Source organism: Cricetulus griseus, chromosome 3 (assembly GCF_003668045.3).
Source record: "Cricetulus griseus strain 17A/GY chromosome 3, alternate assembly CriGri-PICRH-1.0, whole genome shotgun sequence".
NCBI lineage: Eukaryota > Metazoa > Chordata > Mammalia > Rodentia > Cricetidae > Cricetulus > Cricetulus griseus.
Window position 1 is genome coordinate 161,112,387 of NC_048596.1, and position 25,876 is coordinate 161,138,262.

The 25,876-nt window shown below is 39.3% G+C and overlaps 1 protein-coding gene across 4 annotated transcripts; it reads right to left on the minus strand.

Annotated features, from left to right (window-relative positions):
• Positions 1 to 1,316: 1,316 nt before the first annotated feature.
• C3H16orf87 (chromosome 3 C16orf87 homolog) lies at positions 1,317 to 24,767 on the minus strand. Of its 4 annotated transcripts, XR_003483466.2 has the most exons (5): positions 24,582 to 24,763; positions 18,692 to 18,788; positions 8,139 to 8,321; positions 3,422 to 3,780; positions 2,244 to 2,343 (listed from the first exon to the last, which is right to left on the minus strand). XR_003483466.2 is itself a non-coding variant. In XM_027406306.2 (4 exons), the coding sequence occupies exons 1-4, from the start codon at positions 24,645 to 24,647 to the stop codon at positions 2,225 to 2,227; spliced, it is 465 nt and encodes a 154-aa protein (XP_027262107.1). In that variant the 5' UTR covers positions 24,648 to 24,759; the 3' UTR covers positions 1,317 to 2,224. The 4 variants fall into 4 exon arrangements, 3 of the variants coding, with proteins under 3 accessions (XP_027262107.1, XP_035298461.1, XP_027262108.1); XM_027406306.2 differs by lacking the exon at positions 3,422 to 3,780 and having other exon boundaries at positions 1,317 to 2,343; positions 24,582 to 24,759; XM_027406307.2 differs by lacking the exon at positions 3,422 to 3,780 and having other exon boundaries at positions 1,319 to 2,343; positions 8,099 to 8,321; positions 24,582 to 24,760.
• Positions 24,768 to 25,876: the final 1,109 nt, after the last annotated feature.

The following is a 25,876-nucleotide window of genomic DNA, read 5'->3' on the forward strand; positions in this document are numbered from 1 at the left end:
GAGACAGGTTGATAAAGAGTAGTTTAATGTACTCATACAAGGGAGCCAGTGACCATGTTTGCACCCAAGCAGGAGGGACCCACAAAATGCTTCCTAGTCAGCTCAGCCAGGTGAAAAAGAGCCACATGCCTTCCTCCTTCTAAAACCCTTGTTATGTAACTCTGACCAGGCCCAAGTAGTTGTGGTCAGTGGCACCTTTAATCATCGTTTCTCCCTACAATCATGTGACTTATAAATTTACAATTTTACATCTCAAAAACTAACATATACATATTGGAGGGGGTATCTTAAATGGGCAAAAATGACTATCTAAGCAGGGACTAGCAAGACGGATCAGTGGTTAAGAGCACTTGCTGCTTTTACAGAGGACATTCGTTCCCAGTCAGTGACTCCCAAGCACCTGTAACCCCAGCTGCATGAGACCCAACACCCTCTTCTGGCCTTTTCAGGCACTGGTATGTATATGCGGAGGTATGCATGCATTTTAATGCACACACACACACACACACACACACACACACACACACACACACACACTAATAATAAAATTAATCTTTAAAAAAAAAAAAGTTCACTAAACAATGAATGACTCGTTTCCCCAAAGCAGCTATGGGAATTACAAGCAGACTGGGGAAGAGAGAATGAAAGGAGGCCATGTTGCAAGTGTGAAGGGATTAATCAGTGCATTGGTGTGTCAACATGCAGGAAGCACACGGAACTGAAAGACCCCCGGAGGCTCAGGCCCCCAGGATCTCGGTCCAGGACCACGACCCCAATCACTGGGCAGAGGCGGAAACTTGATGCAAACAGCAAGAGGCTTTATTGCAGTTGTTTAAAGAGCTAACCCCATGTTAGCTTGGGCCTTTCATCCATCCACCATGACAGACGGCTAGGAAACACAGCGCAAAGCCACGACATAAGAGATCTTATAGGACAGCATAAGGGGAGTGTCTAGGGTATGCACAGGCTCAGGATTGGTGTGCCTACAGGCTTGCCCTGTGTTGATTGGTCAACTGGTTGTTATAGCCCATAGGCCCTCCCAGGGCAATTGCTATGCTCTGTGAGTCATTGCTGTGCACTTGTCCAAAAGCACATCCAGAGCAGTAAAGCATAGCACTACCAGCTAACTTCTGATTGGATCCTTGCCACGAGGCAGGCATCTGACCTCCTAGTGACCAAGGCAAAGTCAGACAAGCACTGCTATGGCTGCTGAAATGGGGAGCTGGGCCCTTCAGAACCATGGTTTAACACTGGAAAAACTGGCTAAAATACTGTATAAACTTCACTATGACAAAAAGCTATACCACACTACTTAATCTACTTGCTTTCAATATTAAGGTTTATTTTTTTCCAGGATGAAGTAACAGTTTAAATAATTACCAGAATTATGTATAAATGAACATTCATTCAGACAAAACATCACTGTTTACAAGTAGCTAAGAAATATTTTGCATGTAATAAATATATCTTGTGTTTAGGTTAACAGGCACCATCTTGATAACAAAGTTTTTTTTTAAAACCAATAAATAAACATTCATGAAAACAAGGTGTTTATATCTGAAATATGATACAGCCTTAAATGCTTTTCTTCATATAGCACCCAAATTTCCAAACTGTCTAGAAAGTTTCTGAAAATATAACTCCTACCTTAAATCATTAAAATAGTGGCCAAGAAAAAAGGTCAATTGAAGACAGAATAATCTATATTCGTAATTCTCCATTCAATAAAATATCAATTACCAATTTATTAAAAGTCAATGGATTGTATATATGTAATCTGTTAATGATGAAAGCCTGAAATATATATATATATATTTAAAAGTCACTCTCTTGACAGTACTTAAAATATTGCATCTCTGATGCAAGCCTGAAAACTCTGAAGCATTTTAATTGCCCTAGTTTTCATATTTCTGCCTTCACTCTACTCCTTCAGTCTGTAAATATCCATCCAGTTTGGGGGGCTTTTTTGGTAGTTTTTTGTAAATACATTTAGTTATATCCCAACACAAAACACTGATAATAATCCTTGGTAAACAAGGAAATCCCAGCAAAGTCTAAACCCACAGCTTTGCTCCCAAAGTGTGGCACCCGACTAAGTAACAGAGAAAAAACAATCAATGGCCCTCATTCATACAGTCAGAATGCGCCTGAGAGTCCAGAACTGTTTTTGAGAATTTGCTGATGTAATCCTGAAGTAAGTGTCAACACACTTTGCAGACAAATATCAGAGAATAAGTCTTTGATTGATAATTTTTCTATTTATTTCTGCCAAGGCGACTGAAAACACGAAAGCCTTTTCATCAGAGAGGTTAGCATAGATGTCAATTTCCTTTTCCTGTTTTTCTGTTAAAAGAAAAAGGGAAATCTTAATACAAAGGTGCAGACACAGTCATTTAACAACATTTTTGAGGCTTTCAAGTATTTATTTAAATGACAAATATATGTAATTCTATTGAACTAGGTTTTTTAAATGACACAAACTTTTGAAGTGGAGACTATAATTCTATTCATTTTCTAATATCACAAATTTTCTGTAAAAATATCACATTTTCCTTTCCCTTCACTATTATGAACTATCTTTGTCAAAATTAATTTTTCATCCTAGAAGATATTCCCTTCTGAACATCAATAATAATTTTCTGAATATATTAACATTTTCATTTTAGCCTCACTACAGAAATGATAACCAACTTTTTAATTGTCAGTTTTCTCCACCTAATAGCAAATGCAAACCACAAAGTAGAAAGCTTGAAAATGAAGCAAGAGAAAAATCCCCAAAGTCATAAACCAGCTAAAATATCATCTTTGTGTTTATGTTCCAAATTTTTCATATTTTACAATTCTAATTTTGTCTTAATACTTTGCTATGTGAATCAAAGTTAAGCATGCATATAATCTGGCCAATTCATTTTAAAAACTTGTTTTTAAAAAATGCATCCCTATATGTACATCCCTGATTTCCAACTACTTCCCACTGAGCTGCTCTTTCCTGTTTTCATAAAAACAGATCTGCATCTATGTAGCAGTTACATGATGTGCCCACTTCTTCAGTTTCTGCATCATCACATTCTACTTTACAAAATCTGGGTAGTTTACTGTTTTGCATATCTTGTGGTCTCAAACACTCTGCATATCCCTTCATCTTCTTACTCTTAAGTCACAATTTTAGTAACATCAATTTTAGTCTTCAATTTCTACATTATGACTATATAGTTAATTTTACTTTTTTTAAAGTACTACTTTCTCTGAAATATCCTATTCATTTAACTCTATGTGTATGCTTGAGTCCACCAGTGTGCACACGTGTGACAATGCACACGGGTGGAGACCATGGTTGGCTAGCTGAGACTCTGTTCTCTCCTTCCATGTGGGTTTCAAAGATCAAAGTCAGGCGGTCAGGCATGGCAGCAAGGGCCTTTACCTGCTGAGCATTTCACAGCCTCAACTGATTGTTTTATTTGCTTAGTTCTCGTTTTTAATCCAGCTCAAACTCCATTCCAGTTGTACAAATCTTTCAGGATGTTCACATTTCATTTTATCTTCATGGAAAGATCTCTTCACGTCTCCCAATCTGCTTCATCTGAAATGGCTGCTCTCTGGGATTACAGGACAATTATCATCTGTGATTCTTCTTCAAAAGAAGGTTCTCCATCTCTCTGGAGTTGGCTGCTCTTTGTCCTAGATCCCAGGATTCTTTCTTGGGTCTCTTCTTCTTTGTGGTGTGTGCGACTTTCAGTAGCTTCCTCAGAAAGGAGTATGGGTAGCATATTTTTTGAAACCCTGAATATCACAAAGTATCATTAGTCTATTTTCACAGTAAGTTGCAGTTTGGTTGAAAAGATTTGTAATTTCCCCTTAGAATTATTAATGAAATAAACTGTCTTCTGATTACTGCTATCACTGTTAGGAAAATCCAAACCTCAAGTTATTTTTTAAATTACTGTTAAATTTACATGTTGTAAAATAATGCACAAATCTTTTAGAATCTAAATGTGTTCTGACAGATGCATATATTCATGCAACCCAAATATTAATCAAGACGTGTGTTGTTTTGACTGAAAAAATGCCTGTCTTGGGTATTTGAATACTTGGTTCTCAGCTGTTTTGGGGAGATTTAGTTGAGGTAGTCTTGAAGAAGTATGACACTGAGATTTAAAAGTCTTGCCTACTTCCTTTGCTCTCTCTGCTTCAAGCACGAAGGTGAGGGTGTGAGTTCTCTGCCTGCCACACTTGTCCACCATGATGCTCCTAGCACTCTGGGAGCCTAAGTCCAAACAAACTCTTCTGTATGGTGCTTTTAGTCGTAGTGTTTATCGCAGCAACAGAAAAGTAGCTAATACAATACAGAAACCCTCCTTCATTCCACAAGATTCCTTGTGTTTTCCCCAATCACTCCCTCACTATTCACACTGCCTTGATTTGTAACACAATGGGTTTTGTTTTTTTCTTAAACTTAAATGACAATCATATACTGTGTGTAGCTTTCTTCTGTGTTTTAAAACTTGCTTAATGCTGTTCATACAGAAGCAGTCTCTTCCTTACTAGTCAGTATTCCACTGTACTTACTCAAATATTTTGATTATTCTTTTTGTCTAAGAAGCCTAAGCATTTTTTTTTCCTTTAACCAAACAGAGATGATATGCTTTGTTCTAATTTTTGACCTTTCACTGGGCTGGAAATTTCAGGGGCTCTTTTAGCCTTTCAGGTTTGGAGAGATTTCTGGTATTCACCAACCATTTCCTTGTCTTCCATCTTCTACATTCCTTTTTTTTTTTTTTTTTTGAAACTATAGATGTTAGATTTTCAAATTGGTCCTTGAAGTCTCTTATCTTCTCCATCTCTTCCTATTTCTATACTTCTGGAGTCTTTCTTCTTTTCATTTTGTGACACACATGTTTTGGAGACTTTCGTATTTTGAAGTGATCCTTGAAGACTATTTTCTAGGCGTGTTTTGTCTTTGCCCCTGCACTGCCTCTCAGGTGTCATCTTGCTCCTCCTGCAGGGGCAGCATCTTTTTCTTATTAAGGATATTAACACTTCATTTCCTTTCCCTAAAAAAATACTTTTTCTCTCCCCATTATCTTTTCTCCTTTTTATTTATTCTCAACCTTTTATACTGAATGCTTTCTTCTAGAGATCTTGGTAATTTCTGGTGATTTTATATTAAAAGTATAAAAGAAAGTCGATTAGAAGCAGCATATGACTATGTGAGACCTGACTGCAGTTATGATCTACTAGGTGCATCTCTGTAAACTCCTAAGTAACAGTGTGTTTACTGTAGGTCTTTTCTCCTGAGCTTTTCCAGTTCCCTAGGAAGACCACTTCTGGTCTCTTACCTGAAATACAGAAGCCCAGTTAGAGAACTCAGCAGTTACTATGCTCAATCTTAGTCTCCCTGAGCTTTTTTCTTTTTAATTCCCCTTGCCCTTATCATTGTCTGGCGTACTCTACACCAAAACTGCTTTTTCTCTTCTTTTTCAAAGCATCAACTTGGTGGGTAGAGGACTTTCCTTTTCCATTTTCTCCTTTTCCTTATCTTTTTTTCCCCCAAAATAGAAAGCAATAAAGTCAATTAAAATATTTTTATACAGTGTCAAGTTTTTAATTCATGTGTTCAGGTTAAATCTTAACTTAAAATTACGCTTACTTCAAGATTTTCAAGTTCCTGAAGAACAAGGGACCAATACAGACAGAATCAATTAAGCTAAACAGGCTGCCTAGCCTACAAAACATTCCTGACGGGTTTTTTATGAAATACATGGACATCCCCAGCTGTGTTATATTTCGAAACCAATGAACTCTATCACCCTCCTGGTTTTACTACAACACAGATTGCTTCACTCACACACTGCTCACAGCTGCTTTCTGGAGTTCAGCAGTTGAGACAGAGAAACTTTACATTTGGGCTCTTTACAGAAAAAGTTTTCTGAGGTCCCAATATACATAAAAGATTCCATTTTATTCTAGACATGATGGGATATACCCATATTCCCAGCTCCTGGGAGGCTAATACAGGAAGATCTTGAGTTAGAGGACTTGGTTAGAGACCTCTGGCAAGATGCCGTCTTTTTAAAAAGGGAAGGAGGAGCCAGATTATACCCTAAAAATTCCTGAAATCTTTATCAAAAGCAAAAAAAGAAAAAAAAATGTTTTTAATAACTTGGTTTCTGGGGATTAGTTCTGTAGAATATACTTGCCTACCATACAAAAGGCCCTGGTCAAGCTCCAGAACTGGGGGTTAGGGGGAACAAGGCTTTCTTAGAAAACAGAGATTCACCTGTCTGTCTCCCACGTGCTGGGATCAAAGGCATGCACCACTCCTCCCAGCCAAAAATATTCTTAAACAGAAAATATCTGAAAAATATTCACTGCCAAATAAATGCTTCCTTTTTCAAGTAACAATAAAATAATTTTCAATACTGTATATATAGTATACAGATGTGCTCAACAACACAGCCTATTTCCCCAACTGTTGCCTTTCTTTAATCTCAAAATCAGAAGGAATCCTTCCCCACTTTTTTCAGCTGTATTCCCTTTACTTCAACTGAAAACAATGTTCTGTTTTCTAACCAAGTAGTACTTTTTTTCTTGCCCAGTTTCTATTCTAAAGCAGTCTTTCAAATAAGATTTTCTGATGACCCTATTGCTAAAAAAAAACAGGCATAACTCAAAGTGGCTGGAAGAGTATAAAAAAGGAAAGAGTAAGATTACTCAAAGAAGTGAGGAATACCTAAGTGAAGCCTTATACAATATTTCATTATGACACAAGCTTTATTTCCTTAATGGCACAATATCAAGATACTTTTCATTATGGTAAAAGCTAGAGACAGCTATATACCAGAGAAACCATGAATAATTATGTGTCTCAAATACCATTTGTATTTATATTTGTATATCTAAAATAAAATATCCAAAGATATGTAAAGCATAACTAACAAATAACAATTATAAATTTATTTCACTGAGGATGAAACTGTTTTAGCTGACGGTTCTAAGCAAATATAAAGAGCAGCTACCCGACTCCACTAATCATTGGCTTCAACGTCTCAATTTCACAGAAGTATTACAGGGGTTCATTATATCATTCTTCTTACTCTTTTGGGAAGCGGGGTCTTACTGAGACAGTATTTCTCTGTGTAGCCCTGGCTGTCCTAGAACTCACTCTGTAGATCAGACTGGTCTGAAACTTACATCTGTCTCTGTTGGGATTAAAGATGTGTGCCACCACCATCTAGCTACTTCTTGCTCTTGTATATGTTGAAATTTTCCATGATAAACCTTTTAAAAAATGTATAAATAACAGAAAAAGAGAAGCAGAAGTTCTAGCAGAAGTCTAGAAATCAGTTATGAATACAAACACTACTGATCAAAAGAAAAAGACCTGTAAGGGGAGAAAAAAACATACTTTGGATCAAGAACACAGCTAACTTTGCAAAAGCCAGTTATGTAGCACGCATACATACTTCCTAAAGAGCAACTAAAAAAATGCATGCCAAACTGGGCAGTGGTGGCGCATGCCTTTAGTCCCAGCACTTGGGAGACAGAGGCAGAGGCAGGCTGATCTCTGTGAGTTTGAGATCAGCCTGGTCTACAAGAGCTAGTTCCAGGACAGCCTCCAAAGCCGCAGAGAAACCCGGTCTCGAACCGCCTCCCCCCCCAAAAAATGCATGCCAATGTCACTTTTTAAAAAATGTTTTAAATCCACAGTAAAAGTTTAAAATAACTGCTTAGACCTGTGTTTTTTAAAAAGGTACAATCATTTTATTTATATCTGAAAAACGCGATATATATATACATTTGTCTTTGAACTTTGTTACCACCAGTTTAAATCAATGTGGATTTTACCTAATGCTAAGACTTCAGGTTTCTAGTAAGAATTTGTTTTGTTTTGTTTTCATTTTAAAACTAAAACTGTAACAGCTGAGAGTGTAGCTCAGTAGTAGAGGTTTATCTGGCCTGGGCTCAAAACCTGGTACTGCAATGAAAAAAGGAAAAAAAAAAGCCCCCCCCCAACAATTCACAAACTATGAATTGTAAAAGTCTAAGAGCTCAAAGCATTTAACATATTGACTAGTATTATCTAATTATGATCTATTACCGATTTATTACTGAAAAGCGGCTGCTGGGCTCGATCATACCTCTTTCTTCCTCATGTTTTTTGGCAGCTGTACTTTTAGGTCTTCCTCTTCCTCGTCTGATATGATCTGAATGGCTGTTACTTCGAGATCTCTTTCTGTTTTCTAAATCTTTATTTACTGTAGAATTTATCTTCTCTCTCCTAACTCTCTCTGTCCGCCTCCTCTTGGCCTCGTGCTTGTTTTCTGTATGGATGAATAAAAGTGATTTATTTTAGGGCTTCACAACAACTGTCTGCCCAACTTTCCATCACTTCCCTTTGACTTTCTGGAAAGCAGGCACACTTTCTGGAATATTTTGTACTTTTGTAAGACTATAGCCATTATCTCCCTCACACAGAACAAAGAAACAACAGAATTCAGTAGGTAGGAAAAATCTTGTAAGAGAAAACAAATTTCGTCATTTGGCAACTCCAATTTCAGCCCTTGTAAGTTTAAACAACTCCACAACAACCTCTCTGCTTTTTTTCTTCACATTTCCAAGTTTAACATAGTGAAATACATGGAAGGGGGGGAACCAATGGCTTCCTACCCCTTACCTAAATTACAGATTGAACTATGTATGTCAAATATGTAGAAGCAAAATTGGCCTTAGGCCTAACAAAGGTTACAATAAAAACCACCCACAGAGCAACCACACAACATGGTTTTGAAGCACAGAAAATAAGGAATTTTCACTTAAACCACACAAAATGTAAGGTAATCATTGCTGTAATAGAATTTTGTTCCATAAATGGAGTAAACCAAACCCAGGAACTTTACTAATACAGTGATTTCATTACTGCAAGAAGCTTCCTATGCCAAACCAAAATGTTAGATTAATTTTTTTTTTTTTACTTCACTATATCTAACTTCAAAAACCAGAAAGCAAATTCCCCAAATACCTAAAATCACAATGGTAAAAGGGGAAAAGGTGGCCAGGCGTTGGTGGCGCACGCCTCTAATCCCAGCACTCAGGAGGCAGAGGCAGGCGATCTCTGTGAGTTGGAGGCCAGCCTGGTCTCCAGAGCGAGTGCCAGGATGGGCTCTGAAGCTACACAGAAAAACCCTGTCTCGAAAAACCAAAAAAAAAAAAAAGAGGGGGGTGGAAATTTCAAATCCAGTCTGAGCTATACAGAGAGACTCCCTTTATAAAGGGACACTCACTCACACACACACACACACACACACACACACACACACACACACACACACAGTGGATAACTTAACCATGTGATTCTCAAGCATTTGGAACTGATCTGCAGGGAAAACACAGAGGAGTGTGGAGCTGCAGACTAGATGAGCCCTACTAGAACAGACAGATTAACAGGCTATTTTGGTGGCAGTTTGAAAGATCCCAATCTTTCAGAGGGGAGAAAGGACTCTATTGGGAACTGAGTTGGAAGTTATGTTTGTTAAGTTGTAGCAAAGAATCTGGCTACATTCTGCATCTATACAGAGATGCCGAGCAAGACTGAATTCAAGACTAATAGATAAATTTCTCAAGGAAATCCTAAGCAGAGTAACATTCAGGCCATGGAACCAGTCTACAGGGAGAGAACACATGAAGCAGATATGAAAATGCACAGTTCTTAGAGGAAAGGAATGTGGCTTAAAGTTGTAAGACAATGATGGTTCAGATAAGCATCTTTGTTAGAAATTGATGTCACTAGAAAGATACCTCATAGTCTGCAATGGATCAGGAAAGGTGGCAGAGGGCAAGACCTCACCATCTTGTTAAAGGACCCATCTTGTGAAAAACCCAAATTCACTTAAATGGGTCAAGACTGAACTGGGAATGCTGCCTAAGACAATGCTTTCTCAGATTCAATTTCAAAGGCATGGAGGTAAATAAAACTCTAGTCCAAGGGAGTCAGGCTATATCTTAAACTGGCAGTGGGACCTGGCATTGTCATCCACATGATACTAGTTTTGCAAGAATGAAAAATGCAAAAGGAAGGTGCTTATGAAAGCTTGTGCCAATGTTCCAGAAAGCCACTAAGGCCAGGCAGAGTTAACAGGCACCAAGACACCATTACATTAACCTTGGAAGTTAAAGCCTGAGTTCCAATAGAGACCCCAGGTCACTAGAACTCCTGTAAAGAAAACTGCAGGCATGCGGTAGAGTAAGTCCAAGTGAGAGGCTGCATGAGCTACAGGTGACAGAGATAGAAGGGCAAGGTTATGCAAGCCCTTTGGAGCTCAGATGACTCCTTCACCAGCTTCAGATGCCAGACATACAGCTTAGGATTTGGTGCTTTCCCTGAAGGGTTTCAGTCTTGCTTCGGTCTGATCCTTCCTTGCTCAGCCCTCATTTCTCCCTTTTGCAATGTGTACTATGTCATTGTATACTGTATGTCTGTAACGCTTTATTTTTTGTTTCATCCTTTTTTTTTTTTTAATTTTAACAGGGGTTCAGTTAATAGACTCTGGAGTCTTAGCAGACAATTTGGCTTTTGAACAATGCTAGGATTGTTAAACACTATGAAGACTTACAAAGTTGGAATAAATGCATTTTCCATACTGACATGCTCATGAGCATATAGGTGCCAGGGTCAGAACATTGTATGCTGATTGTGAAATGTCTCTTGTAAGTTCATGTGTTTGAATACTTGGTATCTAACTTCTCTTCTGGAAAGCTGTGGAACACTTAGGAGGTGGAGTCTTGCTGGGAAAGTGGATTACTGTGGGGTCCACTTCCTATTTACTGTTTCCTGACCTCACCCTCGAATTTACCATGCCTTCCCAGTCATCATGGACTGTGTCTCTTACAACTGTAAGCCCAAAAAGCCCCCATCCCTTAATGCTTCTTATCAAATATTTTGTTTCAGCAACAAAAAAACTAATATAATGACAGAAAATGAAGAAAACACCCAATAAACCTGTGGCATACCTATGAGAGAACTGTTATTTATTGGAGGGTGTTGTTTGGGCTTTGTTTGTTTTAAGAAAGGGTCATTATACTGTAGCCCTGGCTGTCCTGGAACACAGAAATATCTGCCTGCCTCTGCTTTCCCAGGGCTGGGATTAAAAGTGTTCTACACCACACCCAGCCTGACAGCTGTTAACAAGCTACTACATACTCTTTTGCAAGGAAGGTGCCAGGAAAACTAGCTATGACAAACACATTTAGTGGAACTGGTAAGGTTTCCAGAAAGGTTTTTCTTTAAACGTGGCTGGTATGTCTCTTTACTCTTCTGCCCTTCCATTTTCTTCCTGCTGGGAATGTTTATGGAATACACAGAGATGCAAAAATTACCTTGTCAGAAGTATGACAGCCCTATCTTTGCTGTGAAAAAGGAGCCCAGTCCTTCACCCTTCCTCTCTAAGCAAATAACTACAGTCACTACCTTACCAATGCAAAGTATCATCCAGAAAGTACTCAGAATAACAAAGAGAAGGAAAAAAGAAAGGGCAGCTTGGTTGATAGAGTGTGTGTTTGCCTGGAATGCACAAGAAGCCAGGTGTGACCCCCAGCACCACTCCTCATCTCAGATGCTTGATAGCCTGAGGAGTTGAAGGCCACCTTTGGTTACAAAGTGGTCATAAGTTGAACTCAGGATACATTCAACACTATCTTTAAAAAATAGCTAATTTTTAAAAGGAAAGTAAAAACTGCCCCCAAATAGTAGAAGCCTAGGGCTTTCAAGTAGAAGACTTGTATAGGGCTGGAGAGATGGCTCAGAGGTTAAAAGCACTGACTACTCTTCCAGAGATCCTGATTTCAATTCCCAGCAACCAACCACATGGTGGCTCACAACCATCTATAATGAGATCTGGTGCCCTCTTCTGGCCTGCAGGCACACATGCAGACAGAACATTGTATACATAATAAATAAAATGTTTTTTAAAAAAAAAAAACTTTTTTATATGTATGCATGTATGCATGCCAGGTAAAGTTTCTACCACTGAGTTACACCCCAACCCTGAAAGAAAACACTGCAAACCATTAGTGTTAATGTCACAGTGGGACATAGGAAATACACATGGTGGGTTTTTTTCTAGAACTTTCTAGGTATGAAACAACTTCTGAGAAATTTCAGAAATAGAAACACATGTGATTAAAATACACACACACACACACACACACACACACACACACACACACACACACACAGGAGGGGGCAGCAGAGATAGAATGCATATACAATTATCTTGAGAGTGTGGCAGAAAGAAATCCCAATCACAATGCAAAAACTGCACAGGAGACATAAAAACAACCAAGCTACTGGTTTACAGCTTACCCTGTGTTTTTCCTCTCAACCCCTAATAAAAACAGTCCTTGAACTTGCTTCTGAGTATGTATTTAAGTTATTTTATTAACAAGGCTAAGAACACTGTTCTTGAAGGTCAAGGGTGGCTGGCCTGTAACTCTCAATCTTCCCACCATTGTTGAGGAATTTTTGTTTATACTGTGGAAAGATGTGTCACTGTGATTGGTTTAATAAAGAGCTGAATGGCCAACAGCTGGCCAGAGAGACTAGGCAGGACTTCCAGGCAGAGAGACACTATGGGATGAATCTAGGCATATGAGAAATGCCAGCGAGACACTGAAGAAGTCAAGGTAACCAAGCCACGTGACAGAATTTAGATTAAAAAAACAGGTTAAGTTATAAAGAGCTACTTGGGAATAAGCCTAAGCTAAAGGCCAAGCTCTCATAACTAATAATAAGTCTTCTTGTCATTATTTGTCAGCTGGAAGCCCAAAGGAAAGTATGACTGCACATTTTGGCCTCCAGAGCACTGGATCGCTTTCTCTTGAATTAAAGTGAACTTATCATTTTAAGATTTTTTTTTTTTGATTTGCTCATTGGCCTTAGAATTCACTTATATTTTCTTCTACACGTTTTATAATTAAGATTCTAGAAAGGAAAAAAAGATACAGCCAGTATTTTTTTTTTTTTTACAGATACAGTAAAATGGCACCTCTGATGAGAATCTACATCTGTAAAATAAAACTTAAAGATACAGAACAAACTGAGTTGCTCAATACTTCCCTTAGTAATGAGCTAAATAGTTGATTCAGAACTACTCCATGGAGGGTGAGATGGCTCAGTGGAGAGGAGTACTTTGATCTCTGCTGGAAGAGAACCAATTTTGGCATGTAGTCTTCTTACATGCATGCCATGACATATGTCTGACACATACAAGTAAGTAAACAGATTTGGTACAGATTCACAATTTTAAGAAAGACATTGCTTCCATTAATTCCTCTTTTAAAGTGATCTTTTCAGTCCTGAATATAGTGGTGCAGGCCTATAAATGCTAGCTAGCACTTTGAAGACTGGGACCATTCTGTGCTAACATCACATTCTAGGTCAGCAGGGCCTACATAGCAATAGCCTTAATTTCAAGTTTAATTGCAAAGCTTGTGTGTTGGGGGTGGGGGGTAAAATAGTCAGTGGGTAATGACATTTGCTGCCCCGACTCCTGACTTCCACGCTCTATGTAGCACATGGGCACACAGACACACATACATGCAAAATAGTAACAACAAAATTTTAAACAATAGTGACAGGCATTAAACCTAAAGCCTTGTGTATTCAAGGCAGGATTTCTCCCACTAATCTACATCTCTACCTCTTTAAGGATACTTTTTAAACTCTCAGTCAACCATTCAACTTGGAATTAAATTCTGACTTAGTAAGAATTTTTACATTATTAATTTATGTGTACAAGTGTTTTGCCCAAATGTATTTCTATGTACCACATGCATACAGTGCCCCCAGAGGACAGAAAAAAGTGCTGGAACCCTTGGAACTAAAGTTACAGATGGTTGTGAGACTCATATGGATGCTGAGAATTAAACCCAGGTCCTCTGGGAGAGTAGTCAGTGTTCTTAACTGCTGATCCATATCTCCAGCCCCCTGAATTAAGGTTATTTAAAATGGGGCTGGAGAGATGACTCAGAGGTTAAGAGCACCGACTGCTCTTCCAGAGGTCCTAAGTTCAATTCCCAGCAGCCACATGGTGGCTCACAACCATCTGTTATGAGATCTGATGCCCTCTTTTGGTGTGCAGATATACATGGAAGCAGAATGTTGCATACACAATAAATAAATAAATAAATAGGTTATTTAAAAGAAAAAAATAACAGACAAACAAGCAAAAAAACTTACCTATTTCATACAAAACTGTAACATGTATCTCATTTGGAAATATGTCAAAGAATTACTATCTAAGGTTCTAGGTTCCTGCACAAAGCATTTTGTATTACTGTATTTATTTTGTGTGTTTCTGTGTGCATGCGCAAATGTGCCATGGTGCAGATCAGAGGACAACTCATGCAAGCTGGTTCTTTCCTTCCACCATCTGGGTCTGGGGATCATGTTCAGACTGTGGAGCTTGACAACAAATGCCTAACACATGGAGCCATCTCATTGACCACTGATCATTTCTTAATACCCTTTATTTATAAGGCTTATCTCCCTTCCTTTCACCAAAATTCATTTTAAACATTTAAAAATTCCTCACTTTATATAATAGATCATTTATACATATTTTGCACTCCCCAGTGCTGAAGGCTAGGATTAAAGACATATGCCACCACACAACAGTGCTTTGAAAAGTTTTCCATGGTCAGTACATAAAAATTATCATTCTACCTAGTACATATTGTTCTCTATAAGATGTATTTTAACCAATCTCCTACACACGACATATGGTTGTTAACATTTGCTATTTCAATATGTTGCCTTAAAAATTCACACAATTCTCGGCTGGGCGGTGGTGGCGCACGCCTTTAATCCCAGCACTCAGGAGGCAGAGACAGGCGGATCTCTGTGAGTTCGAGACCAACCTGGTCTACAGGAGCTAGTTCCAGGACAGCCTCCAAAGCCACAGAAAAACCCTGTCTCAAAAAACCAAAAAAAAAAAAAAAAAAAATCACATAATTTTATAAACAATTAAGACTCATTAAGTTTGCATGCCTATTTAAAAAGAACTCCAGATATTAGGTTAAGTACACTTAAAACTTCTAACAATTGCTTTAAGATTGGGTTATGAAAAGGCTCTGTCTAGGACTGTCCTGTAAGTACTGTGAATTAAAGGTCCTGAAAAAATTCACACTTTCCAGTGAATGTTGTGCAAGGCAGATCAACTGAATAGAAAGAAGTTCAACAACTGTGGAAAGGTTGGAAGGCTGCAGGTCCAGAGCCTAATTACAATTTATTCTAGGTTATCTTTTTATCCTTGTGATTATAAGGCAAAATCTTTTGGAATGTATTAAAAGTGCACTAGCTTCCACCAAACAAAAATCTCAGAGTGTCATCAAATAGCATCAGGGACTTACAGTAGTGCTTTCCCCACTTTGCTTTAACCTCCTGTTTCTTCTAATGTATTTGAAAAGTGCCTTAGTTTGTATCTTTTTTGTTCTGCTACTTTTTAAAATTCATCAAGCTGTTACCATTTTGAAACATGAAATTTGAGGTCATCTAAATCTGTGTTGCTGGGCCACTGTCAATCATTTGGCATCAGAATAAACTCTCTGTTTTTGAGGTGAGAGTTAGATCTTTGTGTTTACAGTCATATTTTGACATGTTTATAAAAACAGAATAACCGATATGGAAAACAATGTATATTTTAGCAAGCTATAAGTATCATATGTAACTCAATAAACTCCATTGTTAGGTATACATACAAAGCAAACAGAATGAACACATAGAAGAGTTGCCTGAACTCCCATGTTTACTCCAAAATCATGTACAAAAATGACTCTCCACATCTTGGAATCAACCTAAGTGTTCACCAACACATAAACTAGTGAAGAAAATCACAATATTTCTCTTCTCTTTCTCTCTTTCTCTCTCTCTCTCTCTCTCTCATACACACACACACACACACACACACACACACACACACACACACACCCTAGCATTTGTGAATATTATTCAGCTATTAAAACTGAAATGGGGGGGATGGAAAGATGGCTCAGAGGTTAAGAGCTCTGGTTGCTCTTCCAGAGGTCCTGAGTTCAATTCCCAGCAACCTCATGGTGGCTCACAACCATCTATAATTAGATCTAGTGCCCTCTTCTGGCCTGCAGGGTACATGCAGACAGAAGACTATATACTTAATATCTCTAAAAACAAAACAAAACAAAACTGAAATCAGGCTAGTCAGTAGTGGCACATTCTAACATTTGGGATGTGAAGGCAGGCAGATCTCTGAGTTCTAGGCCAGTTTGGTCTACAAAGCCAATTCTAGGCCATCCAGGGCTACACAAAGAAACCCTGTCAAGAAAGAGAGAAAGAAAGAGAGAGAGAGAGAGAGAGAGAGAGAGACAGAGAGACAGAGAGACAGAGAGACAGAGAGACAGAGAGACAGAGAGGAGGGATGGAAGGAGGGAGGAAGAGAGGGAGGGAGGGAGGGGGAGGGGGAGTCTAGCATTTGTAGCAATGCAACAGGATCAGAAGATATATTAACTGCACAGTAGCAGGAACGTGAGGCAGCTGGTTACACTGTGCCTGCAGTAAGGAAGCAGAGAGAATACTAGAACTCAACTCCCTTCCCCCTTTCCATTCATCTAGGACCACAGCACTCAGAATGGAGCTGTCCACATTCAGTGTGGACCTTTCCTCCTCAGTTAAAACTCTCTGGAAAAGCCCTCACACATGCCCAGCGACACGTTTCCTAGGTGATTTTCAATCCCATAAAGCTGACAACGACGATAAGCCATCACAAAGAGCATCACAGTAAATGAAATAAAGCAAGGACAGAACAACAATATTGTACATTGTCACTCACGGTTCTGGAATAGTATGGGAAGGCACAAAGCAAAGGAATAAAAATAGGATAAGTAACACATACCAAAATAAAATTTGACAGAAGGAATAATTCTAGTGTTCTATGGCATAGATTGGTAACTACAGTCTGCAATAACTGACCATGTATTTCTAGTAACTAGAAGACTCTGAAGCTCCAACAACAGATGTAGTAAGTGTTGGAGGAGATGCAAACACTAATAACCCTGGCCATGTACATTACATATGACTCAAATGCTTGTTATACCCCACAAATATTTACAAGAATTATGCATCAATTACATTTTTCAAATGTAGCTGGGTGGAGGTGGCACAACGCTTTTAATCCCAGCACTCAGGAGGCAGAGGTAGGCAGATCTCTGAGAGTTCAAGGACAGACAGCCTGTTCTACAAGTGAGTTCCAGGACAGCCTGGGTGGTTACACAGAGAAATCCTGTCTCAAAAAAAAAAAAAACAGGCAAAAAACAAAACTTTACCCTTTATAACAAAACAAAAACCACAAACCTTCTCTTTGAAACAGAAACCACTGCAGAAAACCATAACCAATTAAAATGCAGAGTTGTGGAGCCCAGATCCACCAACTGATACATCTACAACACAACTTCTGCACCTAAGGCTCAGAGATCGTCGAGCAAAGAGGGATAGAAAGATTCTAAGAGCCAGAGGAACAAGAACTTTGCTGTGGGAGTGTGTCTCTTAGAAATGTCAGAGAAACTACACCCATGAACTCTCACCAGCATGGCTTATGGTGTGCCTAGACAAGATCTGACAGGGATGAAATCAGTAGATATGCTAGCATGGAAAAAGAAGTTCATGAGGCCTCAACCCTAGACAACAATAAGGAATACTGAGAGTGAGAGAAACTATTCCTCAAGGAGGGGCGTGTCAATTAGTTATCTAACATCATATGGTCAGGCTTGAAAACACATACATAAATTTATATATATGGACTGAGCAGGCTGTGTTTATATATTTAAGAATAGTCTCACATACGAACACCTATACGCAACAACAAGTAAAGAAAAAAAGGTTAGGAATTGAGAAAGAACAAGGGATTGTACAGGGAAGGGATGGAGGAAAAGGAAGGGGAAATGATTTAATTATAATCTTGGAAAATTATAATAAAAATCCAAAACTTCCAAAGTTATTACAAATTTTACCAGCATTGTGAAAGGAAAAAAAAAAAAAATTAAGACAGGCTGGTTGTGGTGTCGGCTTGGTGCACGCCTTTAATCCCAGTGCTCAGATGGCAGAGGCAGGCAGATCTCTGTGAATTCAAGGCCAGCCTGGTCTCAGAGCGAGTGCCAGGATAGGCTCCAAAGCTACACAGAGAAACCCTGTCTTGAAAAGCCTAGGTAAATAAATGCAGTGGCCCACCAATAGGTGAAGTGATAAATGGTGGCATATCCATACAAGGAATACTACTGAGCAACAAAAACAAAGTAAATGTTAAATACTTTGTTCAGTGACAGAGGCCAGACAAAAAGTCTTACATACTGTGATTCCACCGACAGGACAGTAACAACAAGCAGCAGTGGAGACAAGAATAGCAAGGGAGATGAGATGGTGGTGAGACTGGGCACCCCACAGAAGAACCATCAAAATGGTAGCCTATAAGCTGTCCTTCACTTACTATCAACTGTCATTCTTAAGTCATTTTTATTGTTTTTAAATAAACTTTATATAGATACAAATAAATTAGAACTGTGTTACAAACTATCAATATTCTAAGGAAGTTCACCTCTAAGTGAAATGAACCCATGTCACAAGCTGGTTTTCAAGAGCTAAGCTGTTGTGTTTAATTTTTACAATTACCTGTAGAAGATGGTGATTTCTCTGAATGTTTTGCATTTAGTAGTTTTCTGCTAATAAATATGTAACCACAGGGACATGATTTACATGCAACAGGAATCTGCAGGAAAAAAAGAAAAATTGGATTACTCTTCTCCCATGTTAAATTTCTCAGTACTCATGGAGTCTTGAAGACCCACAGATTAAATGAAAACCTCTTTGAGATAGTCATCATTTCACAAACATTCTCATTTTCCTAGGACTTATGACACAGAAATATCTTATGGACCAATATGATAAATACTAAATGCAATGTAAGTGTGTGTACATGTGAATGACCGACAGAAAACTTAACAGATCAGAGCCAGGCAAGGGGAAAAGGCAGCATTTCCTATATTGTTACACTAACAGAAGTTTATAGCAAATTGAGAAAAGGGGAATGGTTAAATAATGCAAATAGAAGATTGTGAGACTCAGCTGTAAGAATGAGAAAGGAAACTGAAAAATTAGATCAGCTGCATTTCAGAGAATGACAAAACAAGAAATGGATCAAAACTGAGTAGAGCCTAAACAACTGAGGGTTATTAACAGGACAGCAGGACAACTGTCCAGCTGCTTTTTTGCCTTAAAGTACTGCACGCTGGGCCCGGAATGTTAGCACACGCCTTTAATCCCAGAACTCAGGAGGCAAAGAGAGGCAGATCTCTGTGAGTTTGAGGCCAGCCTGGTCTACAGAGTGAACTCCAGGACAGCCAGGAGTACATAGTGAGACCCTGTATTGGGGGGAGGGGAGAGTACTGAACACTGGCTCTTTTCATTTTTAAAAATGTATTACTATTATTATTGTTGTGTATGTGTGTAGGAGAGAGAAGTAGGGGCACTGTAAGGTTGTGGTGTATCCTCTCCTACTTTTCATTGGCTTCAAACTCAAGGTGTAAGGCTTGCCCACTGCTTGTTATACCCCACAAATATTTACAAGAATTATGCCTTCACCCACTGAACCACCTACCTCAGCTGCCCTGTTTTTAGCTATGTTAAGAAAGGGTCTCATGTGGCCTAGACTGGCCTTGCTATATATAGCAAAAGCTATCCTTGAATTATTGATTTTTCTGCCTCTCCCTCCCAATTTAATTGACCAATTAATTAAAAAAGGAGAGAATGACAGTAGGTCCCATAGATGTGGTCTTATAACCCTAGCACAGGAGGCTAAGGCAGGGAGATCACAAGTTCAAGGCCCTCCTGGACTATACAATCAGTCCAAGGTTAGTTGAGAATGTAATGGCTCAGTGGTAGAGCCTTGCCTGAGTTCAACACTGAATACCACCAAAGGAAAAATATGAAGAAAATAAAATCATAGAAATCTGTTTCCATAATTAACAGGTGAGGATTGGTTTTGAGACCCAGGTGCCCACTGACTAATTCAAATGATGAAATGGTTTTTCATTAATGAGTTGCACTCAAGACACTTTCTATGTTGGAGCTAATGCATTCTAAAGTCCTGTTTAAAAGCGGAATGTCCTCTCAACTCCTGCCCCAGAAATTTAAAACAAAACCAAAAAAAAAACACAACCAGATTCTACAAAAACCAGGTTGGACAATTTGAATAATGTTAGCCTCGTTAAGTTATAGTGCTGGGGAATTTTATACAAATGCCCAAAACACCGCTTAAATTTCAGCTTGCATTAAGATAATAATTTAAGTTCTACTGTATTAATGGGGAAAATACAAAGTATTGTTTACTAGGATTTTTATTTATCAATTCATTCTTTGAAAAGTATTTAAAGAGAAAAGGGAAAAATGGGGTCGGCTACCTATTTGCTCAATGTCACATTACTGGTGTCTAGATTCATGTCTAATACAAAATAGACATTCAATAAATATTTGTGCATTAAAAAAAAACCCTACAGATATAAAAATGACAGCGCTGCTAGACTTTGGACTAGAAATTGTCCAGGATGGAAAAAGTTTTAGAAGAAAGGAAGGAAGGACGGAAGGAAGGAAGGAAGGCAGAAAAGAGATTTAGGCACCACAGTATTTCATTCATTTTTTTTATCCCTAAAATAGCCAAAACCAATACAGAAAACTCATTTATAGAACTCTCATTATTTTTGCTTTCTGAGATTTTAGTTACCCAAAATCAATAAGAAGGATAAAAATGGCAAAGGATATTTACAAAGAGATTGAGGTTGTTGATCAAAAACACAGCACTTACATCAAAAGGAGTAACACAGAGTTTATGATGGCGTTAAATGTAACCAAAGCCTAGAACAGATGTAGGTTACCTCAAATTTTATGTTCTCATGAAAGCAGTTCCATGAAGTTTTTACAGTAATAGAACAAAGAGTCACAGATCAAAGCACTTCTCAAATACACTGGTGGAAACATGAAGAAGGAAGTCACAGCAAAGTGGAGAAATCTTCACTATAGGCCTCAGATGCTGTCTGATAAAGCTTTTAGCTCTTTGGTGGAAAATTAGAGTTTTAAGTTAATTCATCCCAAAAGCTTTTTATCTTTTTGGATTTAGGTCCTTTGACACAGAGCAAGGCAGAGAAAGGCTATTTGTGTGCTAAAGATAGCTCACATTGCGACTGGGCCTGTACCATTCCATCCTCCCCACATAACTGAGGTTTTAATCAACCAGCTTTGTTTTATTTTTATTTTATTTTATTTTATTTGGTTTCTCGAGTGCCTATCCTGGCACTCGCTCTGAAGACCAGGCTGGCCTCGAACTCACAGCGATCCGCCTGACTCTGCCTCCCGAGTGCTGGGATTAAAGGTGTGCACCACCAACACCCGGCACAACCAGCCTTTGTAAACAGTTTCATCTCAGGAATTCTCATTCACAAGATATCACAGAGCTTTTATTAGACTATATTGTTCTAATTGCTCTGTTTAATTATCAGCTATTGATTGTTTATGCCTAATTTATAAATTCCATTATTGGTATGTGTTCATATGCAAAAACACAGTATAGATAGGTTTAGCATTGTCTGAGATTTCAGACATCTCCTATGGATCTAAATGAGAGGACTGAGAGTCTTCAGTGCCAAACAGATCAGAGACAGCACACACTCACTACATGTGACATGTACATGGGAAACAATACTTGTTTAAAATGAAAGCAAAGCCAAAAATACACTTGGAAAAAAAGAGGAAACTGCCAAATATCTTGAATAGTAATATACCTAAAACAATTTAGTAATTTTCTAGTTACTGAATGAGACCTTCATGAAAGTGTAGAACACAGTTTAAAAGTTATATTTAAGGGCCTACATAAGAGATGTTAAAAGCTACTAAAAATCTAGCTTTCTGTTTCCTTGTACCAGTTTTTTTAACTGGCCTATCTAATCAACTGGAGAAATCTCACTTTAAAGATTTGACATTTATATTTATAAACTATATACAAAAATCTAATTCAATATTCATGCAATAACTTCGAAATCTTGGCAAGATTCTGGTGTTTTGTTTAAAAAATTACTTAACTATAATTTTTTTCCTAGTATAAAACTAAAGACTTCTTTTTTTTCCCCTCCAGACAAGGTTTTGATGTGTAACTACCCTGGCTGTCCTAGAACTGGCTCAGTGGACCAAGCTGGTCTTGAACTCACAGAGATCCGCCTGCCTCTGCCTCCAAAGTGCTGAGATTAAAGGTGTGTACCACCAAACTGTCAGGCAAGCTTCTACTTTTTAAGTAATTAGAAAACTAAAATTAACCTATTACTTTCAACTCAATTACTATTATTTGAGAAAAAAAATCAGCAAAGGGTTCAAGGATCTGGATTTAAACCCTACCACTGAGAAATCACCCAAACTCATTCGCCATCATGTATATTCTGTTCAGTACTAAGACTAAAAGAGAAAACAAACCAAAACCAATGTACTAGTTTATAAAAGACTAAATTGTACCCACTGTCCAAAATTTACACACTGAATCCCTAAACCCCACTGTGATGGTATTTCCAAGTAAGGCTTTTCAAAAGATACTTGAGTTTCAGTGAAGTGGTATACTCCTAACGGGATTGGTGACCTTAATTAGACTAGAGCATGCAGTTTTTGCCACATAAGGACACAGCCTAGCATCTACAAGCCAAGAAAACCCTCACTAGAAACCACTAGAACCTTGAACTTTTATCAGAACTATGAAAAAACAGATTAATGCTATTATTTTTAGCATTTTGTTAACGGTATTTTATTATTGCAACCAAAACAAATCAAGATAGGGCTGATTTTACATTAAGGAATGCATGTGGGGCCTTGGAAACGGCTCAGAGTGTTAGTGCACCTGCTGCCAAATTTAAATTCCAATCCTGTAAACCTTAAGTGATGGTAGGAGAGAGCAGACTGCCACAGGCTGTCCTGACTCCCACAAAGGAACACACATATGTACAAAATTAAAATGGAAAAAGATACATGTGTATTTGTCTATCTTTTCAAATAAAACTCTGTTCTGCTGAGCAGTCTCAAGGACTCCAACATGTATGTTTACTGTCTTCTGCTCTCCTTTCAGCCCCGGCTTTTTGGTTTGTTTGCTTTTCTCAGTGGTTTGTATTATCATCACAGCAGGCATGTAGAGGTCATAGGGCAACTTTGTGCAGCCAGTTCTCTCCTGCCTTTACATGGGTTCTGCGGAGTCTATCCCAGATGATCAGGCTTGAGCAGAAAACACCTTTACCTGCTGAGCGATCTCACTAGCACCTAACCAGGATACTAAAAACAGGTATTTCGCCCAAAAAACAGGGTGCTAAAAACAGGTATTTCCCCTCCCTCCAAAAAATTACTTTATGCCAAGTAAAACAAGAAAAGGATTTACAGGGAAACGGAATACATAATTCATATTATATAAGCCTTAACTGGGCATTATTGAAACATTGAAGTAATGTGCCAACAGACTGATCACAAAGTCCAAGTTTTAAAATTTAGTTCGGTGGAAAGAATGCAGGTAACACTCATTTTGGAAAACATGACTGTTTCTATATTGCATACTGGTAGAGCTCTATCAACTCTCTACTTGTACAACTTTCCCTGGTCAGCGTTTTTACCATTGCCTATAAACCATTAAACACTTTTTGTTTAAAGATTCGATAAACCTACAAGAACGCGCCCTATGTAATATATTAAAATCAGCTTAAGTCTCCGCCCATTTCAAATACTCCAGAGAGAATGAAAAGGAAGGGGGAGGGGAGGAGAGAGCGGTAGTCATTTTGGAAAGATCCATTCAGTGAAAAAAAAGAAGTATACCCAGATCTGCAAGCTGGTATGAGGGGCCTTAAGGATGGTTTTAATTGAGCGAGTTTTAGTTCATTACACTGTAATAAGAATAAGGCGTGCTAAAGTGTAGGAAAGAGATTGTATTTTAAAAAATTAGAGCTATGACTCCATGAATTCCATCTAGACAAGACTCGTTTCAAATTCACGAACCCGCATGGGTATTCTTTTAAAAATCTGGAAGCAGACATGTCAATTTACAACAGTAAATAGCACGAGTAGGGTAGGGCGCACGCCGACAGGAAGAGCCTCAACGCCGGCTTCATTCGATCGCGTTCCGTTAACAACGTAATGGAAGGACTCGAAATCACCCATCAAAACCGGTTTTACTGCGGTGTCCCGGAAGTCCACAAATTTGCAAAAAGTTAGCACCATTACTGTCCTTTTGTCTGCTTGATGCTGCCACCCAAGTGGCGGGGGCGACAGCTGAGCACCCGCACAGCACTCCCCCCAACGGCGAACAAAGCCATCCGGGGCGACAGGGGGCCGCGGGCGGCCGGGGACCACAAGGGGTAGCGCCGGGGGCCCGCTTCCAGACCCCCGCCGTCCCCGCCCGGCGCGGGCCGCCGCGCACCGCCAACCGCCGCCGAGCAACGGCCGCCCGCCCTGCCGCCCGCCCGCCCGCTCGCGCCGGCCCGGTCCGGCCCACCTGTTGGTCGCACTCGGGGCACGATTTGGTGGCCATCTTCACTTTCTTGGCTCGAGTTGCAGACATGCTCCCCTCCTCAGCAGCTGTGGAAGCAGCGCGGTAGCTCCGCTGCTCCACAGAGCGATTCCTCACTCCAGCCGCGACCCGGCCGTGGAGGCGCGCGTGCGCGTGCGCGGAGCTGCGTGCGGGGGGGGGGGGCGGGGGCGCCGCAGCCCTCCCAGGGAAGTCCCATCCATACGCCCTCTATGGCGGCTGACCAGAGGGGCGTGGCTTCGGCGAGACTCCACCAACCAACGCACCGGTGGGCCGGGCCGTGGCGCTGAGCACGCCCCCTTATCCGCCCCAGAACCCAGACTGAAAATGGATACTGGCCAAGACTACCTTTGTAAATGTCAGCAATGCTAATCCGTGAGAAATTACAGTTTTAGACATTAGACAAAACCTCTAGTCACCCAGTGTCAGGGAGTTCAACGTTCATTACTCAATAATAACCTACGATCAGTCACACTGAATAAGAAATACCTGCCTTCAAGAACAGCCTACAGTGCTTTGTTTTTCGGCTTTGTTTTGTTTTGTTTTGTTTTTTGACCTGTCTTGATTTCGTTATATCACTGATGCTGTCTAGATTTAAAAGTAAATTATTTCAAGAATGAAACAAAATGCCACGCACTCCTGTAATCCCAGCTCTTACTGCTCTTGTTCAGATCTATCGTGAGAGAGCAGAAAGATGTTTTTAAATTGTACAGTGTGGTAGAGGAGCACTGGTTGAGTTTAAAGTTGCAGAGAAAGGGGGAGGAAAGACACAAAGCATCTTCATACTCTGTACTATAGGAAAGGGTATCCTAAGGGCAAGACACCATATGTCAAAAAAAATCTAAACTTGTGAAAGTGTGAATTCATTTAAAAAGAAGTGTGTGTGTGAATAGAATCGTGCCACACGAGTTCCCTGCTCCAAAATAAGGAGTCTCCAGGATCACCTTGAAGGGATACCGAAACTATTGCCACTTGGATCAAAAGGACCAGATGACAGCTGAAGCTGACAGCATGTGGCATTGCAAGTTAAGGGAGATAGAAGTATGACAGGACCATTGAGCCTTGTGCTGTAGCTGTAGAGACTCTGCAAATGTGTGCAGTTTTCCTGCAGGGAGGCACTGAGACACAATTGTATAAAGCTGGAAAGGTGAAACCTAAGTTTCAACAGAGACCCCAAGATGTTAGAGATGCCACAAGCATAGTACAACCACGGAGAAAATCTATGAGCACTGGCTGCTCTAACAGAGGACCTGGGTTCAGTT

Bases quoted from the DNA above. Each gene is read 5' to 3' on its own strand.
- C3H16orf87 (XM_027406306.2), bottom strand. From the start codon at position 24,647: ATGTCTGCAACTCGAGCCAAGAAAGTGAAGATGGCCACCAAATCGTGC. The intron at 18,789-24,581 runs GTGGGCCGGACC...TTTTTCCTGCAG, and splicing joins GCCCCGAGTGCGACCAACAG to ATTCCTGTTGCATGTAAATC. The intron at 8,322-18,691 runs GTAATTGTAAAA...TCATCCATACAG, and splicing joins GAAATCACCATCTTCTACAG to AAAACAAGCACGAGGCCAAG.